The following is a 21,461-nucleotide window of genomic DNA, read 5'->3' as shown; positions in this document are numbered from 1 at the left end:
ATGTTTACGGCCACCTCCCCATCCCCCCAGCTCAACTTCGTGCTGCGCCACTGTCAAGCGCTCTTGGTCGTTACTCTGCATGAGGGGAGCTATATAAATGCAAGTTATTATTGTTATACAGAGAGCCCCATGGGGAATGTCCCTGGGCTGATGACAGATCAATGAAGGTAATAATAATAATAACAATCCTTACATTTAGTATAGCGCCTTTCATGTCAGGAAGACATCCCAAAGCATTTTACAATGTTTATTGTAAAGTGCAGTAACTATGTGTTTTTTGGGCAAACCAGCAGACAATTTGCAGATAGCAATGTCCTACAAACAGCCATGAAGTGAGTGACCAAATTTTATTGGTCACTCACCAATAAATTCACCGAGAGTTAAGCAAAGAAATTGCTGATGAATTAGCTGAAAAATTTTCAAAGTTCACTGGATTCGGGATTTGTACCTGGGGATTTGAAAATTGCAAATGTCACTATTATTCAAGAAGGGAGGGAGGAAAAAGGTAGATAACTATAGGCCTTTGAGTTTAACTTTAGCTATTGGAATTTTTCATAAAGGAATAAAGTAAATGACCAACTGGACAAGTACAAGCTGATGAAGGCAAGTTAGCTTGGATTTGTAAAGGGTAGGTGCTGCTTAACAAACTTGGTAGAAGAGGTCACTAAAGTGGTGGACATGGGAGGGTCAAAGGATGTTGTTTACATGAATGTTGACTAAAATTAAATCACAGGGGATTGGAGGAAACCTGTTGGTGTGGATGTTAAATTGGTTAGGAGAAAGAGAGTTTGGATAATGGAATATTATCTGGCTAGCGTGCAGTAACGAGCAGTGTTCTTCAGGGATCTGTGTTGGGGCCCCAACGTTTCACTATATATACAGGGGAAGCCTGTTAAGCCGGGGATGGCTGTTTTGCCCATCTTAAGAGGTGTCTGAGGTTAGCCAAAGTGCTCTTACCACTTCCTGCCCAGCAGAGGAGCAGCAGCGGCACTCCAATTGTAGCACCACCGCAGCTCGAAAGTGAGTCCAACCATAAGGGAATACTGGAGCCGTGTGTGCAAGTCCTGTCTCGTCATACTAATGATTAGCTGAAATAGTGTGGGAAAAAGGCAAAACACTGAAGTAAACACACGGGAATAGCTCCCAACATGTGGCAAGTCCGTGCTGTTTTGTAAACATGCTATTGAATTCATTTCCCTTTGCTTTCTCCAGTCATCTTTTTACTATTACACAGAAGACCCTCCCATTGTTGTTACCATTGGACGGCACGGGGACCAATTAGTGGCAGCGCTGAGGTGATTGACAGCCTTGGAGATGCTCGTGAATGGAGGCACACGCCACCCATTCACAAGCGGCTCAGCTGTCAATCAATCATGATTTGACTCCTCCCATTCCTTCCCTGGTTCTTTCCCGTTCCTTCGCCCCCTCACTGATTGACAGCCCCACTCCAGCCGGCTATGAATGAATAATAGTAATAATCCTTGCATTTGATATAGCGCCTTATCACATCTTCGAGACGTCTCAAAGCGCTTCACAGAATACACTGTAAAGTGAATTGACTGTATATTTTTGTGGATGAAACATAGCCGCCAATTGCGCACAGCAGTGTCCCACAAACAGTCATGGATTAAGTGACAACATTTTTTTTGAAGGGATTATTACCCCCAGAAATACAATCTGCCAATCAAACTTGCCTAACACAAGTATAACATAACATAACATGTAGGAGCAGGAGTAGGCCATTCGGCCCTTCGAGCCTACCCAGCCATTCAATCATGGCTGATCTTCTAATCTAACTCCAGCTAATAACCTAACCCTGCCTTATCCCCAGATCCCTTAATCCCTTTTGCAATAAGAAATCTATCTCAGTTTTGAACATGTTCAAGGACTGAGCGTCAACAGCCCTTTGGGGTAGTGAGTTCCATACATTCACCACCCTTTGAGTGAAGAAGTTCTTCCTCAACTCAGTGCGAAAGGGCTGGCCTCTGATTTTAAGGTTGTGACCCCTGGTTTTAGTTTCTCCAACCAGGGGAAACAATTTCCTACTATCTACTCTATCATGCCCTTTGATGATCTTATAGGTTTCTATAAGATCCCCTCTAATTCTTCTATATTCTAGAGAATATAGGCCCAAATTGGTCAGCCTATCCTCGTAACTCATCCCCTTCATCCCTGGTACTAACCTAGTAAATCTACGCTGCACCCCCTCCAAGGCAAGTACATCCTTCCTTAAATAAGGAGACCAAAACTGCACACAGTATTCCAGGTGTGGTCTCACCAGGGCCCTATACAGTTGCAGCAAGACTTCCCTACTCTTATACTCTAATCCTTTCATAATGAATGCTAACATACCGTTCGCCTTCCTAATTGCTGCTGCACCTGCAGACTAACTTTCTGTGATTGGTGTACAAGGACACCCAAGTCCCTCTGGACGCTAACACATTCCAATCTCTCCCCTTCTAAAAAATAACCCGCTCTACTGTTTTTGCTACCTAGGTGGATGACTTTGCACTTCCCTACATTATACTTCATCTGCCACCTACCTGCCCAATCACCTAACCTATCTATGTCTCGCTGCATTTTTTTAATGTCGTCCTCTGTGTTGACACTTCCTCCTAGTTTTGTGTCATCCGCGAATTTAGATATATTAACTTCGATGTCCTCATCTAGATCGTTGATGTAGATGGTAAATAGCTGAGGCCCAAGGACTGATCCTTGTGGCACTCCACTAGTCACATCCCGCCAATCTGAAAAGGACCCATTTATCCCTACTCTTTGTTTCCTACCCGTTAACCATTCCCCAATCCACGTTAATATGCTCCCCCAATTCCATGGGCCCTTATCTTTTGGACTAACCTTTTATGCGGCACCTTATCGAATGCCTTCTGGAAGTCCAAATAGACCACATCCACTGATTCACCCTTATCTAGTTTACTCGAAATATCCTCAAAAAACTCTATGAGATTTGTCAAACATGACTTCCCTTTTGTAAAGCCATGTTGACTTGGCCTAATTATATTGTGCTCCCCTAAATACCGCACTACCACATCCTTAATCAATGATTCTAAAATTTTTCCTATCACTGATGTGAGACTAACTGGCCTATAGTTCCCCATCTTTTCCTTTCCACCTTTTTTAAATAGTGGTGTGACATTTGCGATCTTCCAATCCATGGGGACTGTTCCAGAATCCAAGGAATTTTGGAAGATCAGACATAAGGCCTCCACTATCTCATAAGCTACCTCTTTTAAAACCCTGGGATGCAAGCCATCCGGACCAGGAGATTTGTTACTTTTTAGTGCTAACAGTTTCCCTAGCACCAATTCTCTACTAATGAAAATTTCCCTAAGTTGCTCCCTATCCTTATCCCCTTGGTGCATCTCTATAGCACACACACCAGCTGGGAGAAACTACGGTCTCTTTTCCTATACCGCCGCAAGATGAAATCTATAACGCCCGCTCTCTCTCTCTCTCTCTCTCTGGGTAGGGGAGGGTAGGGGAGCTCACAATGGTTGGAGTCTGCTGTCAATCAATCTTAGACTGTTCCTATCTCCATCCTGGATCCACTCATGGCTGAATGGAGGCGCTGGCCACACTGAAGGCTGGAGTGAGTGCATGCAACAGCGACACGCACAATATTTTGACTGGATTAGCCAGATTTTTGTGATATCAACCGGCATAATTAAAACAGGTAAGAATACAAATGAATCAGGGCCAGGCATTTTGTTCAATGTACCAGCATCCAGGGTTAACTGGCGTGCGCCAAAAGTGGACTCCGTTGCATTAATAACCTGGATGAAGGCATAGAAGAGTAGAAGGGATTCTATCTAAATTTGCAGATTTGCAATAAATTGTGAGGTGTAGTAAATTTTGAAAATGTCAAAATTGCAGAGGAATATAGACTGTGCAGTTTAAAATTGCAGAGGGATTCGGACAGTTAAATGGGTGGAATTATGGCAAATGAGTTCAATGTGGCAAAATGTGAGATGGTTACTTTTGGTCCATCTCATAATGTTGAGTCAGACTACATTTGTGATGGGGAAACACTTTGTGGGGTGAATGAGCAAAGGGATCTTGGTGGTTAGGTTGATAAATCTTTAAAAAGTAACTCATAGAAGGTTATCAAAATGGCTAATGCAATGTTGGCATTTATCACAAAGCGGCTGAAACACAGGAGTCAAGAAGTGATGGTACAGTTGTATCAAACGCCAGTCAGACCGCATTTGGATTATTGTGTGCAGGTTTAAGCATCAAAACTTGGGAAGAATATGATGGCCAACAACAACAACTTGCACTTATATAGCGCCCTCCAAGCTGGGTAGTGTCTCAGAGCGCTTAAAAAGAGTGGCCTAAGAGAGTGTGCAGCATCGATTTACTCGACTTCTGGTCTTTGGTTTAATTGATGGCCTCAAAAATGAGGGAGCCAAAGACAACCATAAAAATAACAGCTTGCCCTTATAGCACCCTTCACCCTACAGAGCGTAGCTTTCCAGACCAAGAGCGAATCAATTATGGATTCGAGCTGGTGGTAGCTGGGAGCACACAAAGACTTTGAATTTCAGAATACTTTTCTGCAGTTACAGTGTTCAGCAAGTTTTCTCCATTGAAGTGCAGTCTCCTTCCTTCTCTAAAGGAAGAACGGTGTTAGAAATGGATTCAATTCACTTCTGCTAGTTCCTGGTGCCTGTCTGAAAATCATGTTGCTTTGAGCTGACTTGGATTTGTACTCTGATGAGTTAATGACAAGTGCTTTTCATACGGAGACTTGTTATGGAGGCAGGCTTCCTTGTTTTTTCCAATCTGCCAAAGTATTTCTCCTCTCTTTGGTAAATGCTGAAGGACATCTTTCATTAAAGTAGGGCTATGAGCCAATGTCACTGTTAGTTGCTTGGATGGATATGGCCTTCTATAGCACTTAATGGGATCTGCTTGACATAAGACTAGATGAAGTCTGGGTCTTTTGACTAGTAATCCAGGTCTTTAAAATGATAGGAAGCATAGATGAGGTAGATGTAAGCAGGCTATTTCACTTAGACCATGGGAGTAGAACTAGAGGACACAGGTTTAAAACAAAATTACGTTACTTTTTTCATTCTCATAAAGTGAAAAAAACTCACAAACAAATCTGGCTCCAATTAGATACATATCCACTTGAGAACAGTATTGTAGGATACAGGAAAGGATGTAGAAATTCTCCACAAGAATACAACGAGTTCTGGGAGGCCGTGAAATAAAGGGAAATGTTGTCTATGAAGGGAAAGGGACCAGATGAGAAGACATCAGTTCAAAATCCAGGTGTAACTTCCTGTAGGAATCTAGTTCAGTTTGGCCCATCGCCAAACAACGCTTGGTATTTCTCTCAAGACATCAGTGACACAACTTGGATACAGACCAAACATATCAACTGATTCTTTGATGAGTACTGTCAAATGGTCAGAGGAATTGAAGGATTCCAGATTTAATTAGGCATTACCTCAAGCTGAAGAACAAACAAACTGGGTCAGGCCATCGATGGCTGTGGAGCGTGACTGGTAACTGAGTGTGGTGCTTTGGGAATTTGAACTCAGCAGGCTGACATTCAATAGAGTGCTGGAGGAGCGCTGCTTTGCCCGAGGTATCATCTTTGAGGTATTACACTGAAGGATATAATATCTGTGCCAGTTCAGATGGACATTAAAGATCCCATGGCACTATTCAAAATAGGTCATCCTCTTGGTCATTATCTTCAAAGCTGTCTGTGGGACATTGCTGTGAACAAATTGCTGCTGCATTTGCCTACAAACCTACACGCTCACTACACTTTGCAACATATTTTGTAAGGTGCTTTGAGACATCTTCCCAACGTAAAAGGTGTCATTACTGTATATGAAATGGAAGGATTATGTTGACAGCAGAGGTGGCCTCAGGTACGTTGCTCCAGAAGGTTCACATAGGTTCTGCATTCTCACTGCTGTCAGACATACGTATGACGCTGACAGAACCCTCTTCGCATCCGCACTAAGTGTTGGAGGCCGTGAGCAAGTGTAAGATCTTTCCATTACCATCAAAACCATCAAGAATAGATGCGTGAGGAAAATCACTAGCATATTATTTTCGACTGGTGTGTAGTTTATAATTATTGGGGTGATGATTTCTCTCAGCAAAAAAAAATGCCTTTAAAGGTTTGTTACAGTCACACGGACAGATGTGGGGGAAAACAATCACCCTACTATAGTTTCATGGCATAAATCACAGGAATCTGTTTTGGGAAATCTCCAGTCCCAGTAGCTACCCTTTGTAACAGAGTTTCTCAGGTGAACTTGCTAACAACCGGCCAAATAAAGTTGGTCATTCACTTTATAGCTGATTGTAGGACATTGCTGTGCAAGAATTGGCCGCTGTGTCTTTCTATAAAATACAGTCACTGCATTTTAGAATATATCCTGTGAAACGTTTAAGAAAACTTTCCAATGTGTAGGTCGTTGTATCAAATGTAAGGATTATCATAGAATCATAGCATTATACAACACAGAAGGAAGCCATTCAGCCCATTGTGTCTTTGCCGTCTCTTTGAAAAGAGCTGTCCAAATCAATCTCACTCCCCTTATTATTATTATTATTTTTATTATGTGTTGTTTTGGGTCAATAAAATCACAAATATACAGTCAATTCACTTTACAGTGTGTTCTGTGAAGCGCTTTGGGACGTCCTCCCGACGTGAAAAGCGCTATATCAAATGCAAGGATTATTATTATTATTATTATTAAACTCCACCTGATGGCCGTTGGTTTCTTTTCAGGGTTGACAAGTCACTGCTGTCATGTAAACACTCTGAGATGTTACCCGGTGTGAAGGAAGCTATCATAATGCCTTTGTCGTTTTAGTCACTTCCAGCTTCCAGTGTGGACTGGCCAGCTCCCTTTATGAAACATTCTTGTGGGGCCACAGGACATCAGTGTTATAAGTGAACTCTTGCAAAGCACTTTATAACATGGTTGCCTGAATGGAGTGGAATTTGCGTCATTGCATAATGTGTTCCTTGTGATAATTATAACACGAAATGTGTTATGAAAACGCTGAGATTTCAGCCCCGTACAAAATATTGAGTTTCCCTTTAAAAATAACCTGCCCCAATTATCCTTGATTCTCCACTGCTGCCTTTAACTTCTTCTTCAGTTAACCTCAATTGACCTATTGTCCTCAAGATACAAACCCTCTTTTGACTAAATTAATTTAACAAAAAAGTAATTATACCTTTAAGAGTGCCAAAAGGTGTGGCTGCAGCCAGATTAGGATAGTCCTGGCTTCCACAGAAACAGTCATTGCCCTAAAGTCAAACCTTGATTTTAGACAGACAATGGGGAAAAGGAATCAATGGCACATTTAAATCCCTGATCACTAGATGGGATGTTGCTGGCTGCATGGCAGAGGCACCTATTTGACCCAAATATTTAAAATCTAGGCTATGTGCAGCGTAGCATCATATTGTCAGCTATCAAAAGAGAGGCACAAAAATAAAATCCAGCAAGAATGTATGGGCACAATTCTTGTGAGTTCTGCTTTGTTAGAAGAGGTTATATGTACAGTTCCACCACATCTCCCAAATTGTCAGGCAAACTGGATCCCCTTTGCCACGAACCACACCTCACAGAGGGGTTCAGACCAAGCTACACAGCACAAAGATCCCTACTTCAGCTATCATGCTACTGTGATGGATGACTGAGTCCTTTTCCTCTTTTTTAACTGTTTATTTCCTCTCCTCCCAGTTAAACCCTGATATATCCCATATCGTGCCCTTTGTTTTTTTAAAAAAAACTGCAGATTTTGTTTACTTACAAACATATGCATGGTCACTATACTTTACAGTGAATCCTGTGAAGGTGTTCATTCCTCCATCCCCCCTCCGTCTATGGGAAAGGCATTATATCAAATGCAAGGATTGTTATTATTTTATTATTAATATTATTAATAAAATGCTACTTAGATACAAGTGAGAGCGGTGGCTCAGTTGTGATCAGCCTGTCCGCTCCCTCTGCTCAGCAGGCTCTGGCCTGCTCCAGGTCTCCTACCCAAACTGCCCTACCATTGGAGGCCAGGCTTTCAGCCTCCCTGACCACACTGTTTGGAACTCCATCCCACAATCCCTTCACCTTGCTTTTTCTCTTGCCTCCTTCAAGGCACGACTCAAGACCCTCTTCTTTGACCTTGCCTTCAGCCACCCTCCTAAGCCCCTCTGGCCTCCCTCATCCCAACTCTGCCCCCCACGCTCAGGTCCTGATCCCTGACTGTTCAGCATCTTGGAACGTCCTCCCAATGTGAAAGGCGCTTTACAAATGTAATTTTACTGTTGTTATTGTTGATGGCATGACCTTTAGAGCTGGAGCCTGTATTGCATTTCTGCAACAACTTTTCTGAATTATTTCCAGCAGCACTGTTAGCGAAATAATCATAGGATCCTCTCGACTATTGAGCACATTTCCACATAAATTGTAAACTATGTGCAGTATTGTACTAAGCGAGAGACCTGAGTTCAATTCCAGGCAGGGCGAAACCTTGGGCAAGTTTCCTTACTCCACACGCCTAATAATAATCCCTCCAAAAACCCCAAACAATAATAAATTGGTCATTTTCAATCTATGACTGTTTGTGGGACATTGCTGTGCACAACTGGCTGCCGCGTTCGCCCACAAATATACAGTCAATTCACTTTACAGTGTGTTCTGTGAAGCGCTTTGGGACGTCCTCCCGACATGAAAAGCGCTATATCAAATGCAAGGATTATTATTATTTATGAGCAGAATCCAAATTGTTGATTTTCTACACATATTCCATTCTTTATTTAAGGAACAATATTAAAATATGTTCTGAAATGCCAATGTCACTTCCTGTATTTTGCTCATGTGCAAAGCAGGACGCGACGTTGTTGGTAACTGAATCACCCAGAAATTGGCCTTTTTTNAGAGTGGAAGCTAAAATGGTTGAGGCTCCAGATCATTAGGTCACAATTGTCTTCTCTTTTGAAATAGTGCTGTGGGATTTTTAGGATTTGGTAAACAGGTGGATGTGACCTCAGTTTAACGTCTCATCTGAAGCCTGGTTCCCCCAAGATTTCAATTCCCAGCCAAGATGATAAGCTCAGCCTGGCTTACGTGTCATCCTGGCTCTTTGGTACTCTCACTTCTGAGTCAGAAGGTTGTGGGTTGTTGGAGATGCATCCTTCGGATGAGATGTTAAACTGAGAGCCTGTCTGCCTGTTCGGGTAGACGTTAAAGAACCTGTGGCACAATTCAAAAAGAGAGGGAGTTTCTCCTGGTGTCCTGGCCACCAATCCCCCCAAATAAAACTGGTCACTCACACTAAGACTGTTTGTGGGGCACTGCTGTGTGCAATTGGGCTGGTCTGTTCACCTACAAATACATAGGATTTACTCCACTGCGCAGTAAATCCTGCTCAGGTATGTCCTCCCAACCTGAAAGAATGCTTCACCAAATGCAATTATTATTTTTATTATTATTATTAAGTTTAAAGTCCTGAAATGCGACTTGAACACATAGCCTCTTGATTTACAGGCTCTGGTGCTCCCAACTGATCCAGGCTGGCACCTGTCGTACTGCTCATTATCATTAACACATGTGAGAAAAGTTTTCAATTGAAATCCAACAGCAAGAATACAGATCATTCAGCGATTTCTCAGGCTCTCGCGCTCTCTACTCTCTGCAGTATTGGTGGTGACCTGAAATACGGGGCTTCTCCTACATGGCCATTCATTTAATTTCATGACTATTTGTGGGACATTGGTTTGTGCAATTAGGCTGCCACATTCGCCTCAAATACAGTAAATCCTGTGAAGTGCTTTGGGATGTCTTCCAGACATGAGTAGCGCTATACCAAATACAAGCATTATTTAATTTTAATTAAGGCAAAAGATTCCTTTCAAAACATAGTGCATCAATTTTTTGATAAGAATAACTCTTAAGAGTCAAACTGGGCACAGTCCATTTTTTACACCAAGGCATCTGCTCCCTTCAAGAATATGATTGTTCCTATTTATGTATTTTTCTCCCATTCTTTTGCTAAAATCGGGTAGTAAATTCCAGTTAAGAGCCAGCTGTTTCTCTCGCCACATTTCTGCTACAATGCATCTCAGGAATTTAGGTTGACCTCGTAGCCTTCTGTCCTACAGTCAGTAATACAATAACCCACCACATAAGAGAAACCTCAGGAATGTTCAAAAACCATTTCAGTGAAAGAGCAGAAGAAAGTAGTTTTTCAGTGGTATATCTTATCGCCTAATACGACGCTTCAATCATCTGTGATCTACCAAACTTTTCTTTGTTGCAAATTTAAAAAAAAACCAGGCCGATTATTCCGAACAGTTTGCCACACTGTGCCAAGTTTCGCATGAATTGGCTCTTTGCTGGCATCCATCTGCCTGAAGCAAAAATCATCACCGTGGAAACAAGAGGTCAAAGGTGTGGGTGATGTCATTTCTTGCATGGTTTGTTGTTAACGTTTTTGGACCCTGTGGTTGTTAAGAGAAGAGAGTTTCTCTCTCTCTCTCTGTCCCGGCCAACAATCCAACAATTCCCCAAATAAAATTGGTCACTCACTTCAAAGCTGTTTTGAGACATTGCGGTGTGCAAATTGGCTGCCTCATTTGTCTACAAATACACAGTCAATCCACTTTACAGTAAAATGCCTGTAAATGCGACAATGTGATGAGGTGCTATATCAAATGCGAAAATTATTATTATTATTGAAGTTCATTCGCCACACACCAACTTTGCCTCACCAACCAGCTCTTCCTCATGTAACAAATTGTTTTTAAAAAATCACGCAGGGGAAAAAATTTTATGCAAACAGAAAAAATGCACAAAGCTGAAGATAAAAAGAAACTTGTTAAAAATAAAATCAGTAAAACATCAAAGCTCAGTTAGCTTTCTTTGTTTTTTCAATATGATCATTATTGCTCTCCGAACTTTCCTCCCAACAGCACTCTGCATGCTTTTCCTTCTTGCTGTTTCTCCTCAATGGTACTTCATATAAAGGTACTGTTACAGTTAGAAGGAAATGTATAATTGTGTGCAGTTTGCATTCAAAATTAGTAGCTTTAATTTTTCATATGAAAAAAACTAGAAACTCTAGTCAAATTTGCTCTCCTTTAGTTCAATTCCAGATTATCTGGTACAATACTTTCCTCCGATTCTCTTATCTTCTTTATAATCAACTGATTAATGTTGCAAAGAAGCTTTTTCCTCCAATGCTTTAAAATATGAACCAATAAAAGGGTCCCAAGTGGAAGGTATTGAAAAAGTACTTTGTTGCCAAATATTTCTCATTTTAAGATAACATTTTAAACTATTTTTCAACATTTAGTCAGACTGTAAGAGAAAAGTCAGGAAAATAAGAGAGGGCAAAGCCAGAGAAACTAGAGGATTTAAAGATTCCAAGGCAGAGAGAGAGATGGGTGGGGTGGGGAAGGGGCGGAGGGAGAGAGAAATAAGTTTTATTCATGGCAAGGTAAATGTTCGCTGAGAATTTGCAAGTTTGCTGAAAATTGTGAATACACGTCTATTGTGCTTGTTTTTTTCCTTTGTAGTGAATATGTTATGCATTTTCTGGTCGACCCAAAATTTTGGCAGCAGATTGTGTAGTAAACTGGCAAACCTCAGAAAATCAGTGAATCTTTACTAAGGGCACACAGGCGAGAGAAGGAGAGACGCAGTGTTACGCAGTGTTCATGCATTTCTCCGGCACAGCAGCACATTGTTCAAAAATCTCGACAGCAGCACTTGCTCTCCCATTGAGAAAGCCACTGGAGTTATAAACCATCTTTTCTTTTTGCTCCTTTAAGAACTCCTGCTGCGTTATTTTCAGTCCAGGTCAATCAATCACGAGTAACAATCGCCACACAGAAAAAGCACAAGTCGGAGCAAAGAGCAAATGGTTCCCAGGCAAGTTTGTGTTTTGGTTGAAACAGTCCAGTTTCTCTTAAAATGGGATCAATGGTGTAGGTTACCAATCACAGCAAACCCATTTACAATGGTTACTCACTCTGATTGGATGACAAAGCAAGTTCTTTTATCAGCTCCCCACAATCCTTCCCTTCTGTCTGACAACACGGACTATTACGCGAATTGTGTAAACCATGTGCACATAAGGAATTACAGCTTGCCTTGATTATTTCACTAACATTCATTGAAAAGCAGTACAGATTTTGTACTTGTTTTCTTGGTTGTTAATCACATTATTCCCTCTGAACACATGCATCAACACATGGTTTACATAACTTGAAATAATAGACCCCAGAGAAGCACACAAATACAAATGGAGGTGTTCAATGAATCACACCTACGTGTAAGGATTTTCCATGTCTTCTTTTCCTCGTCGTAATATTGAACTAAGTTGCTCGGAAGTCGATCCGGACCCGGAGGTAACCCACCGACCAGCAACAAGACTCTCTTAGTGGAGCGAATACTAGAAATGGAAAGAAAATGACAATATTTTACTGTTCAGAATAAGCAGGATTTGTGCAATCTTGGGGACATTGTGTGGAGTAAATTGGTCCCTCACTTCATAGCTCTTTGTGGGATGTTGCTTTATGCAAATTGACTGCCACTTTCGCCAACAAAATATACAGTCACTCCACATTAAAGTATAGCCTGTGAAGTGCTTTGAGACATCCTCCAGACATGAAGTTACTGTATCAAGTGCAAGGATTATTACTATTATAGTACAGCTTGGCTAACATACCTCATACTGATTGGCAATGGAATGACCAGAGACATAAATCACCATACTGCTTGCCATCTAGCACACCTTAGAGTTACATAAAGTAGGACAGCCCAACTAGTCTATGCTAGTATTTATGCTCCACACAAGCCCCCCACGACTCCTTTTCCCCTCACCTTTATGCAATGGGTTTGAGTTTTGTACTAGCAAGGAGCCTATAGAATTAAGTCCTGACCCCGGAGACACATTAAATGTCACTCTTCAATCGAGTAGCTTGTTTACCAAGGGTTTTGGGAGTATTTCATCTATAACTTTTTTTTGCGATGTTTTGGTATTGCCATTTATTTCCTCCAACATCCCTGAGATGGTGTACATTACATGCTGCCAATCTGACATGCTTAGCAACATTTACTCAACACTGATAGTTTTGTTCAGACAAACAGTTTTATCAGCTTACATGAAGATGAATTCCCCAGAGAATTCTGCCAACTCAGTGTTAAGGAGCTCTGCTTCACAGTGGATGAACTGAAAGAGGCATGTTGTCCCTTTTGGCATTTTGATGGCAGGTTTATCACCAACAATGTCAGTGGGTCAGTGCAGGCAATGTTGGCATTGATTTTCTTATCACTTTGCGACGATAAAGCAGCAAGTTCTTTTTATTTTTACAAATGAGGTTCAGAATTGCAATATTCCTAAACACATTTTACTCCTTGTCCAACCCTCTTGTGTAATCAGTGGAAAGCACAACAGCTCATCAAAGCACTGTTGTTTTTACGATGGATGAACATTGGGAAAATAATGTTTCAATTTTCTATCATAGGAAAGACTGAGGCATGTAAGATGTTCCACCGTTTTGAGGTCCTGAGAAAGAGTGAGAAGGAGAAATTGTGATAAATTTTGTACAGAGCTTGGGTGGAACAAGAGATTAAAGTTCAGAGAACCAATGAGTAAAATAGTAATGATGATATAGAAAAACAGAAATGGTTGGAGGGGAGAAGGAAAGAGAGGATAGAAGCTGTCTTCCCCCTAATAATGCTCTCTACATGGACACGAGTTGCAACTTGATAGCTTGGAGCACAGAGATGCAGGCTTGTATCTGCAACAGATACAACCCATTGGAGCTTCAACACTTTGCCCCTCCCCAACATGGCATTGTTCTGCCATTATTCTGCTATTAATAACTTTATGCTCCATAAACCGAATAGTGTAGGGGAACTGCCTTGTTTAAAAAAATTTTTTTTAAATATTGCAAATCGTTCTTTGGGCTCTTGAGGCAAAACTCAGCCTCAGGAGAGTAGAGCAATGGAGGTAAGCTCAGGTGCTATCACCCGGGAATGGCAGGATTTCAGATGCCCAACCAGTATTGTCAAGCACTTTGAGATATTCACCCCACATAAAAGACAACGTATAAATGTAAATTGCATTATACTGTATTGACCACATGGAAACCTTATATTTCTAATTGTGCATCAGAGGAGATGCTGAACCGAAGCAAACCAGTAACTTCCACCTTCTCGAACACCCCCATGGAGGGAAGAATCAACAGGAATGCCTTCTCAAAATCCTTCCGAACTATCTGAAAGCTAGGACCATTGCTAGAGACTGGAAATAACCTTGAAATGATGTATGAGAGAGAAGCCTGAAATACACTGAACCTATGACTCACCCAATTGTTTTGGGAATTGGAGATACAGACCTGTGTCCCATTGCTATGCGATAATATATGAGAAATATTTTCTTGAGAGTGGCCCTCAATCAAGATACGGCTTCAAGTGACTCTCACAAAGAACTTAGTGGTCTAGAGATTTCTTGTCTTAATCAGCAAATCATGAACTGCTTCTCTTTAACACTGCTTATCTGAGATGTAGTTAATAGAGACTGTAACCAGCTACAATAATAATAATCCTTGCATTTGGTATAGAACCTTATCATGTCATCAAAACAACTAAAAACGCATGGGACATACTGTAAAGTGATGTGACCGTATATTTTGTGGGTGAATGCAGCAGCCAATTTGCACAAAGCAATGTCCCCAAAACAGCTATGCAATGAGTGTCTAATTTACTTTGGGAGATTGATGCATAGGACACTGGGAAACTCGCTTTTCTTTTGGAATAGAGGCATGGGATCTTTAACGTCCACCAAAACAGGCAGACGGGACCTCAGTTTAACGTTTCATCTGAAGCACACACCTCCAACAATGCAACACCCCCCACCCCTACCCCACCCCCAGCACTGCATTGGAGTGTCAGCATAGACTTTATGAGTTCCAAGGGGCTTGAACCCATAACTTTCAGATTCAGAGGTGAAAGTGCTTCCAAATGAGGCAGGCTGACACCTAAATAAGCCACGACAACATGGACTACTCCCAAGTCAGAGTTTGGAAAACATTAGCAAATAGTAATTGCAATATGTTTTTACAGAGCTTTAATCTGTTTTTGGGTATGAACCAATGTTGGATCAAGTTAGATTTTTTTTTCACAGCCGGTTAAATCAGCGCTGCTGGTTATAAGACCCGCTAGCTCCTCTGGGCTTTTCTAGACCTGCAGGAGTTGGAACTTACACTACCAAGATATTAGTCCCGTATCTATTACCTTAGGTAATTGCTGCACAATAATAAGGTGTAAATAAACTTAATAATGTTGCAGGATCAACCCTTTTTTTGGTCAGCCGAGTCTCTAACACATCGCCATGCTTAAGAGTATTCAAATTGCTGGAACAATTTGAAGCAGCACCCATTTCAACTCACATGTTTAAGTCAAATGTTCCTTTTTTTTAAAGAAAGGAGCAAGTCTTAGAGCAGTCAGTCTCTGAATGTTGGGCTGTATTTCCCAAACAACTGCAGTATGTTCCCAGAGCATTTTAAGATCCATTAAATCCTTTCTGTTCAAACGCTATACAATCTCATCCTGTTCCTAGAATCTGAGATACATAACAACAACTTGCACTTATATATGCACTTCATTCGGGGCAGCGTCTCCGAGCGCTTAACAGCGGCAGAGCCTAATGCCGAGCCAGGGGGAGATGACTGTAGGAATGGTCGAAGAGGAAGGTCTTCAGGCAATGAAATGGGGAAGGGTGGGGGGGGGCGGGGGCGAGAGGGAGAGAGTTCTAAAGTTTCGGTGTGTTGTGGCTGGAAACACGGCCGCCTATGGTGGAATGGAGGGCATGAGAGACAAGCAGAAGGCCAGAGCCAGCTGAGTGGAATCAGCATGTAGTGGAGTGGGGAGTAAGCAGGCCGGAGAGGTAGGAAGGCGATGGGGTATGAGGGAATTTAGAGACGGTGGGAAAATCTTGAAGTCGATCGAATTTGTGATTCATCTTTGACCAACATAAATAGCAAATGGCCATCGAAACAAAGTTCCTTTCAGCTACGACAGATTGATAAGTAAGAATTAATAATAATAAAAATCCTTGCATTCGATAGAGCGACTTATTACATCGCTGAGGTATCCCAAAGTGCTTCACATGCTATACTGTGAAGTGATGTGACGGTGTGTTTTGTGAGTGAAGCAACAATATCAACAGTGGTCAGTTCATAAACAGAATGTGCTCGTTCTCTGTTCACTGCACAACTAGACATTTTCATTTTTGATCAACATACCATGACTGCACGGCCTTAAGGTAGGAAGAAAGAAAGTTGATTATTCTTGTGGTTACTGACCAAGAACTGTGAGAATATGGCCAGACCTGTGGCCTCTGAATGACTGAGGACACACCTTTCCAGTTGGAATGAACAAAGAACATAGGTAACTTTTCTGTTCTCATGCTAAAGATTAAAACTGTTAAGTGGTTGAAAGAACTATGTCCACTAAAACAGAATATTACCGTGTAAAGGTCAATGGAATATCCCACACATTTTTCTAGGTATTCAGATGCTAGCAGATGTTGTAACTTTTATATTCAAATGGAAGAACTCAGTTCAATTTTGCTTTAAAAAAGTTGATTCCAATTAAAAAGATGGTTTGAATTGAATCATGAGTGCTTACTGTACATGACCACAACTAACAATGCACACTAAATCTCGCAATTCCGATGAATGAGAAGATGTAAGTTTATGTGGTAGAGGGCCTCAGTGACTGCAATGATTTTCGCTAATAGACCTCTTTTTCATTAAGTCTAAGATTATACATCATCATTCATCATTAGACTATGTGTCAATCATCCAGGCCTCTCTATCTGTGCACCTATCCTTGATTAACAATACAAGGGCAACCTGCTCCCGGTTATATGTCACTGCAATTCTGAAACTAGCCACTGGAGGTTGCCAGGGAATGGCTTGGGTGACTTTTCCCTCTGGGAAACCAGCAGTGACACAGCATGTGCAGGGTCCGAGTTTCAAACTTACACAGCAACACCCCATGACACAGCATTTTTGTGCTCCAATACACTATATTTCCACACTGCAATTTCTGTCGAAACAATGTAAAATCTAGCCACTCGAATGGTAAAACCAATATGCAGTATTGGATATACAGTGCTTTCAGAATTATTATTTCCATTACATCCCATTTAACGATTTTAAAACATGTAAACATCAACCTGATTTACTGATACTTACTGGGGTGAAGGTTTGTCACTGCAGAAGCAGGCTATTGTGATGGAGAATGAAAGGTTTTGTTTCTGGGGTTCCCAGTTGTGCACTGTTACCAACATTGTGTTAGCCAATCGCCCCAGTGGCTTTGATTTCACTGTGACCTAGTAATTACTGTCAAACTTAAAATATTTTTTCTATTTTCACAGTGCCAGGCACGATCATTTTCAAACATAAAGAATGTCAGTGAATAGAATACGATGTGCGGGCGTGTATGTCTGTGTGAAATATGAAGGTTACTTTCAAGCCAACACTATGTCACTCTTGAGTTATTGGGTAAATCCACTTGTAGACATACTCTTTTTAGTCCCCAGCACCCGCACAATCCTTTAATTATTGATATCCTGGCGATTCTCATTGCCGCAGTTTTCTGATATGTGTATGAGTAGATAAATACTGGGTAAAAGAAATGCCCGAGGTTCACAGTCAAATATTTCCACTGGTCTCATATATATATACCCAATATATCAGATTTTTAGCATACCTTTTTAATATATACATACAGTATATTCTATGAAATAAGTGTATATGTATACTTGAGATCAAAGCTCAAAACATTTATGAACATCAGAAAAAACGGAGAAAAAAAATTGAGCATCTATCTCTCTGTCCGACACTTGTTACTCTTCACTTCATGCAGTATGATTTATTTCCAATATTTTTCAAATGATCTTTAACTTATTCTGCTGGGTGCACTCTGCAGTACAAGCACTACACTGCAAGTCAGAGTTACAAAGGTCACGTGGCACAATCTGCCTTCAGCTCCCATGTTGTTCTATTAGCAATAATAATCCTTGCATTTGATATAGCGCCTTATCACGTCATTGAAACGCATCAAAGCTCTTCACAGAATATATTGTAAAGTAGATTGACTGTGTATATTGTGGGTGAAATGTGGCAGCCAATTATGCACACAAACGGTCGTGGATTGAGTGGCCACATTTTTTTTAGAGGGAGTATTGTCCCCGGAAAGCGATCCACCAATCAACTAACAACTTGGTTCCCACTTACTGCTAGGTAAACAGTTGTGTGGAGTAAGAAAACTTGCCTAAGATTTTGCCCAGACCAGGAATCGAACAATGAAAGAAAGTTATATTTTTATAGACATGTCAAACTGTCTCAAAGTACTACACATGTAATAGCTGCCCAGTGTACTAATTGATTTTGTAAGCAAATGTAGCAAACATTTGCACTACCAAGGTCCTACGAACAGCCTTGCGATGAATGCATTTATCTTGGAGGACTGTTGCGCAGGAGAAATCCCCTCTCTTTTGGAATAATGTCAAGGGATCTTTAAAGTCCACCTGAACAGGCAGACGGGAACTCAATTGAACGTTTCATCTAAAAGACTGTTCCAATAATTCGCTGTAATGTCAGCCTGCACTGTGGACTCAAGTCCCAATGTGTAGGTTTGTCTCAAAGTGTAATACCATAAAATATATCAGGCATTGTACAAAGATTTTGATCAAGCCCAGGACTTTTGTCGTTGTTCTACTGTGAAGCTGCAAGAGCCTCAGGAAATAACAGATAGTAGGCAAACCCAAAACACTGCTATAATCTAATGCTAAAGATGAACTCTAGTTTATGCATGTAACTGAAGTTTAGTATTTGGATCAAGTTCACCACTTGGTTTTGCCCTATATGGAGCATAGACTTACAGAACAAACAGTGTATGAGGAGCTTAGGACAGGACACTTGCATGGGACTGCCAGGATGGTGGAAGGCGAACTGGATGGACCTTGTTTCTTTCTGTCCAGCATGTCCTACGTTCCTCTGTGTCGCTCAGTACTGCCTATTCTTTTTGTACGGCTCATTTACATTAAACCATGGAAAAAAAAAGGTTCCAGTGAATGTCATCGGATCTTGGAACCGCAGTACTTGGAGCTGATCTGAATGCATATAAAAAGTTGATGACTGGAAACGGGCAATGACTGAAAGTTATTGAGAGAGGCCCTTTTACAGAGCAGCAGGTAAGCAATACACCCTGGGACCCCAGGACAGGTAGGACAACGAGCTCAGAGCTCTTTTTGCAGTGTGACTGACCAACATGACCAACATATATTTTTGAAACGGTCTCTGTTTTGATGTCAGGTCCCTGACCTTACCTTCATCCCAAAGCTTACTTGCAAGTGGTCCTGCTTTTTTTTTTAACCCCTACAAAAAAAAACGAGTTCACTGTCTCTCCGGGGGGTGGGGGGGGGGGGTTGGGAGGGGGGCAACTTTCGGGAAGTGACTTGGGAACTCGGGGCAATATGAACCCCCCCAAGCCGACGTCCAAAGTTTTCTTCCTCGTCAACTTTTTTTTGGTCAACAAAGTAAACGTCAGTGACACCTGCCCCTGGGTGGGTGGATCGATTCCCCGAAATCAGGGCAAAGAAAATAAATAATTCCACTGGACGCGATCCCCCCCCACCCACACCCCCACCCCCCCCTCCTCAACACACACAGCCTCCCCATCAGTTAGCATTTAGCTGTGTTATCCCACCCCCCCCCCCCCCCCCCCAGTAACTAAGAGCCCGGGTGCTGCTCACTCACCTGCTGGCCAGGGTTTGCCTGCAGTGTTGCCTGAAGGGCATCAGGTGGTAGTTCATGGCATCCAGCAGCAGCTTCTGGCAGACGGGGTCAGTCCGCATAAAGTCCACCGTCTGGACCCTCTCCACCAGCTCGGCCGCGGGGATGAGGGCGAAGCGGAGGCGCTTCATCAGGTCGGGGGCGTGATGCATGCGGGGGTCCCGGTCGTGCTCGATCCACAGCACGGACATCTGGAAGAGAGCCAGCTCCGACTCCACAGGTGGCGGCATCGAGTCCATCATGGCGCACACCTCTTCGAAATTGAGCAGCAGGATGTCCTCCACGAAGTACTTGTTGGCCAGTTTCTTGGTCTCGTCCAGCCCGTGGATGGCGGCGATCTGGCAGATCTGCTTGTAGTTCTGCATCGAGATCTGGTCGTTCAGGAACTGGACGCACAGCTTGGTGACCGGGGGGATGTGGAGGATCTTGCTGACCGACAGCACGTCCTCCACCGTGTCCAGCGAGAGGGTCATGTTGGCCGTGTAGATGTACTCCAGCACCAGGCACACCCCGGGGGCCGAGCAGCCCTGCAGCACGATGTTGTTGATGGACCTGGAGAGCTCCTCGGCCGGGGAGGAGGGGGTCCGGCTGCCCGGCTCGTGGGTGCTGTCCTTGCGCTGGTTGTTGGAGAAGATGGAGCGGAAATACTGGGAGCAGGAAGCCAGCACTGCCCTGTGGCAGTGGAACTGCTGTCCCTGGGCTGTCAGAGTCACATCGCAGCAGAGCTGCTTTCTCCACAGCAGGTTCAGGCCGTGGAGGAGGCTGTCGCTGTGTGTCGGGTCGAAGGTGGAGGTCCTGTCACCAGATCTTGACATGGTACCTAACTTTTTCACACCACCTAAAAAAGGCACACATTTCACACACGGTCAGATTCACAGTCAATCCTGACCCCCCCCCCCCTCCCCCCACCCTCCTCCTCCAACCACCCCTTTCTCTTCTCTCTCTCTTTTTTTTCTCTCTCTCTCTCCTTCTTTCTCTCTCTCTCTCCCCCATCCCATCCCCAACCTCCCCCCCCCATCCCCCTTCTCCCTCTCCCTCTCTCCCCTCTCCCCTCTCTCTCTCTCTCTCTGTTTCCCATTCTCTCTCCCACGACAAAATATTTTCACGTGAGTACAACCAGATTTCTCCAATCCACACTCCATTTAAACCCCCCCAAACCCCCCCCCCCCATGTTAGTTGTTTTATTGTGGCTACAAAAAGGATGGTCCGCTGTGCGCGAAACCTTCCCTGCGTGGCGAGCCCTTGTATTTGGTTAATCTATAATCTCCACATCGCCACTGTAGCCCCAGCACTGGCCCCAGTAGCCCCAGCACTAGCCACCCCTTGAGATTTATCCCCTATAATAATCTGCACAGAAATCCGTCGCTCTGCACTCGGTTCTTTATTATTATTATCATTATTATCATTATTATTATCATTATTATTATTATTATTATTATTATGATCATCATTACAAATTTTTTTTTCGCTCTAAAACGCCACGCAAATCAGACAGCCAAAGTTTCATGTTGCTTAATGGTGTTTTATTTTATTTTCTCCCCCCCCCCTCCCATCACCATCACCACCACCACCAACACCAACCCCC

At 42.5% G+C, this 21,461-nt stretch overlaps 1 protein-coding gene across 1 annotated transcript in view; it reads right to left on the bottom strand.

The window, feature by feature from the left end:
• Nucleotides 1-20,759, bottom strand: part of klhl14 (kelch-like family member 14) — a 53,085-nt gene extending 32,326 nt beyond the window's left edge. The window contains exons 1-2 of the mRNA XM_007887968.2: nucleotides 19,841-20,759; nucleotides 12,335-12,456 (exon numbers count right to left, since the gene is read on the bottom strand). Coding sequence (XP_007886159.1) covers nucleotides 12,335-12,456; nucleotides 19,841-20,691 — 973 coding nt within the window. The 5' untranslated portion in view covers nucleotides 20,692-20,759. The remainder of the gene's footprint in view (nucleotides 1-12,334; nucleotides 12,457-19,840) is intronic.
• Nucleotides 20,760-21,461: the final 702 nt, after the last annotated feature.

This window comes from Callorhinchus milii, unplaced genomic scaffold (genome assembly GCF_018977255.1).
Source record: "Callorhinchus milii isolate IMCB2004 unplaced genomic scaffold, IMCB_Cmil_1.0 Scaffold2, whole genome shotgun sequence".
NCBI classification, from domain to species: domain Eukaryota; kingdom Metazoa; phylum Chordata; class Chondrichthyes; order Chimaeriformes; family Callorhinchidae; genus Callorhinchus; species Callorhinchus milii.
The sequence above is the reverse complement of the archived record's forward strand: the minus strand, read 5'-3'. Positions and strand labels throughout refer to the sequence as shown.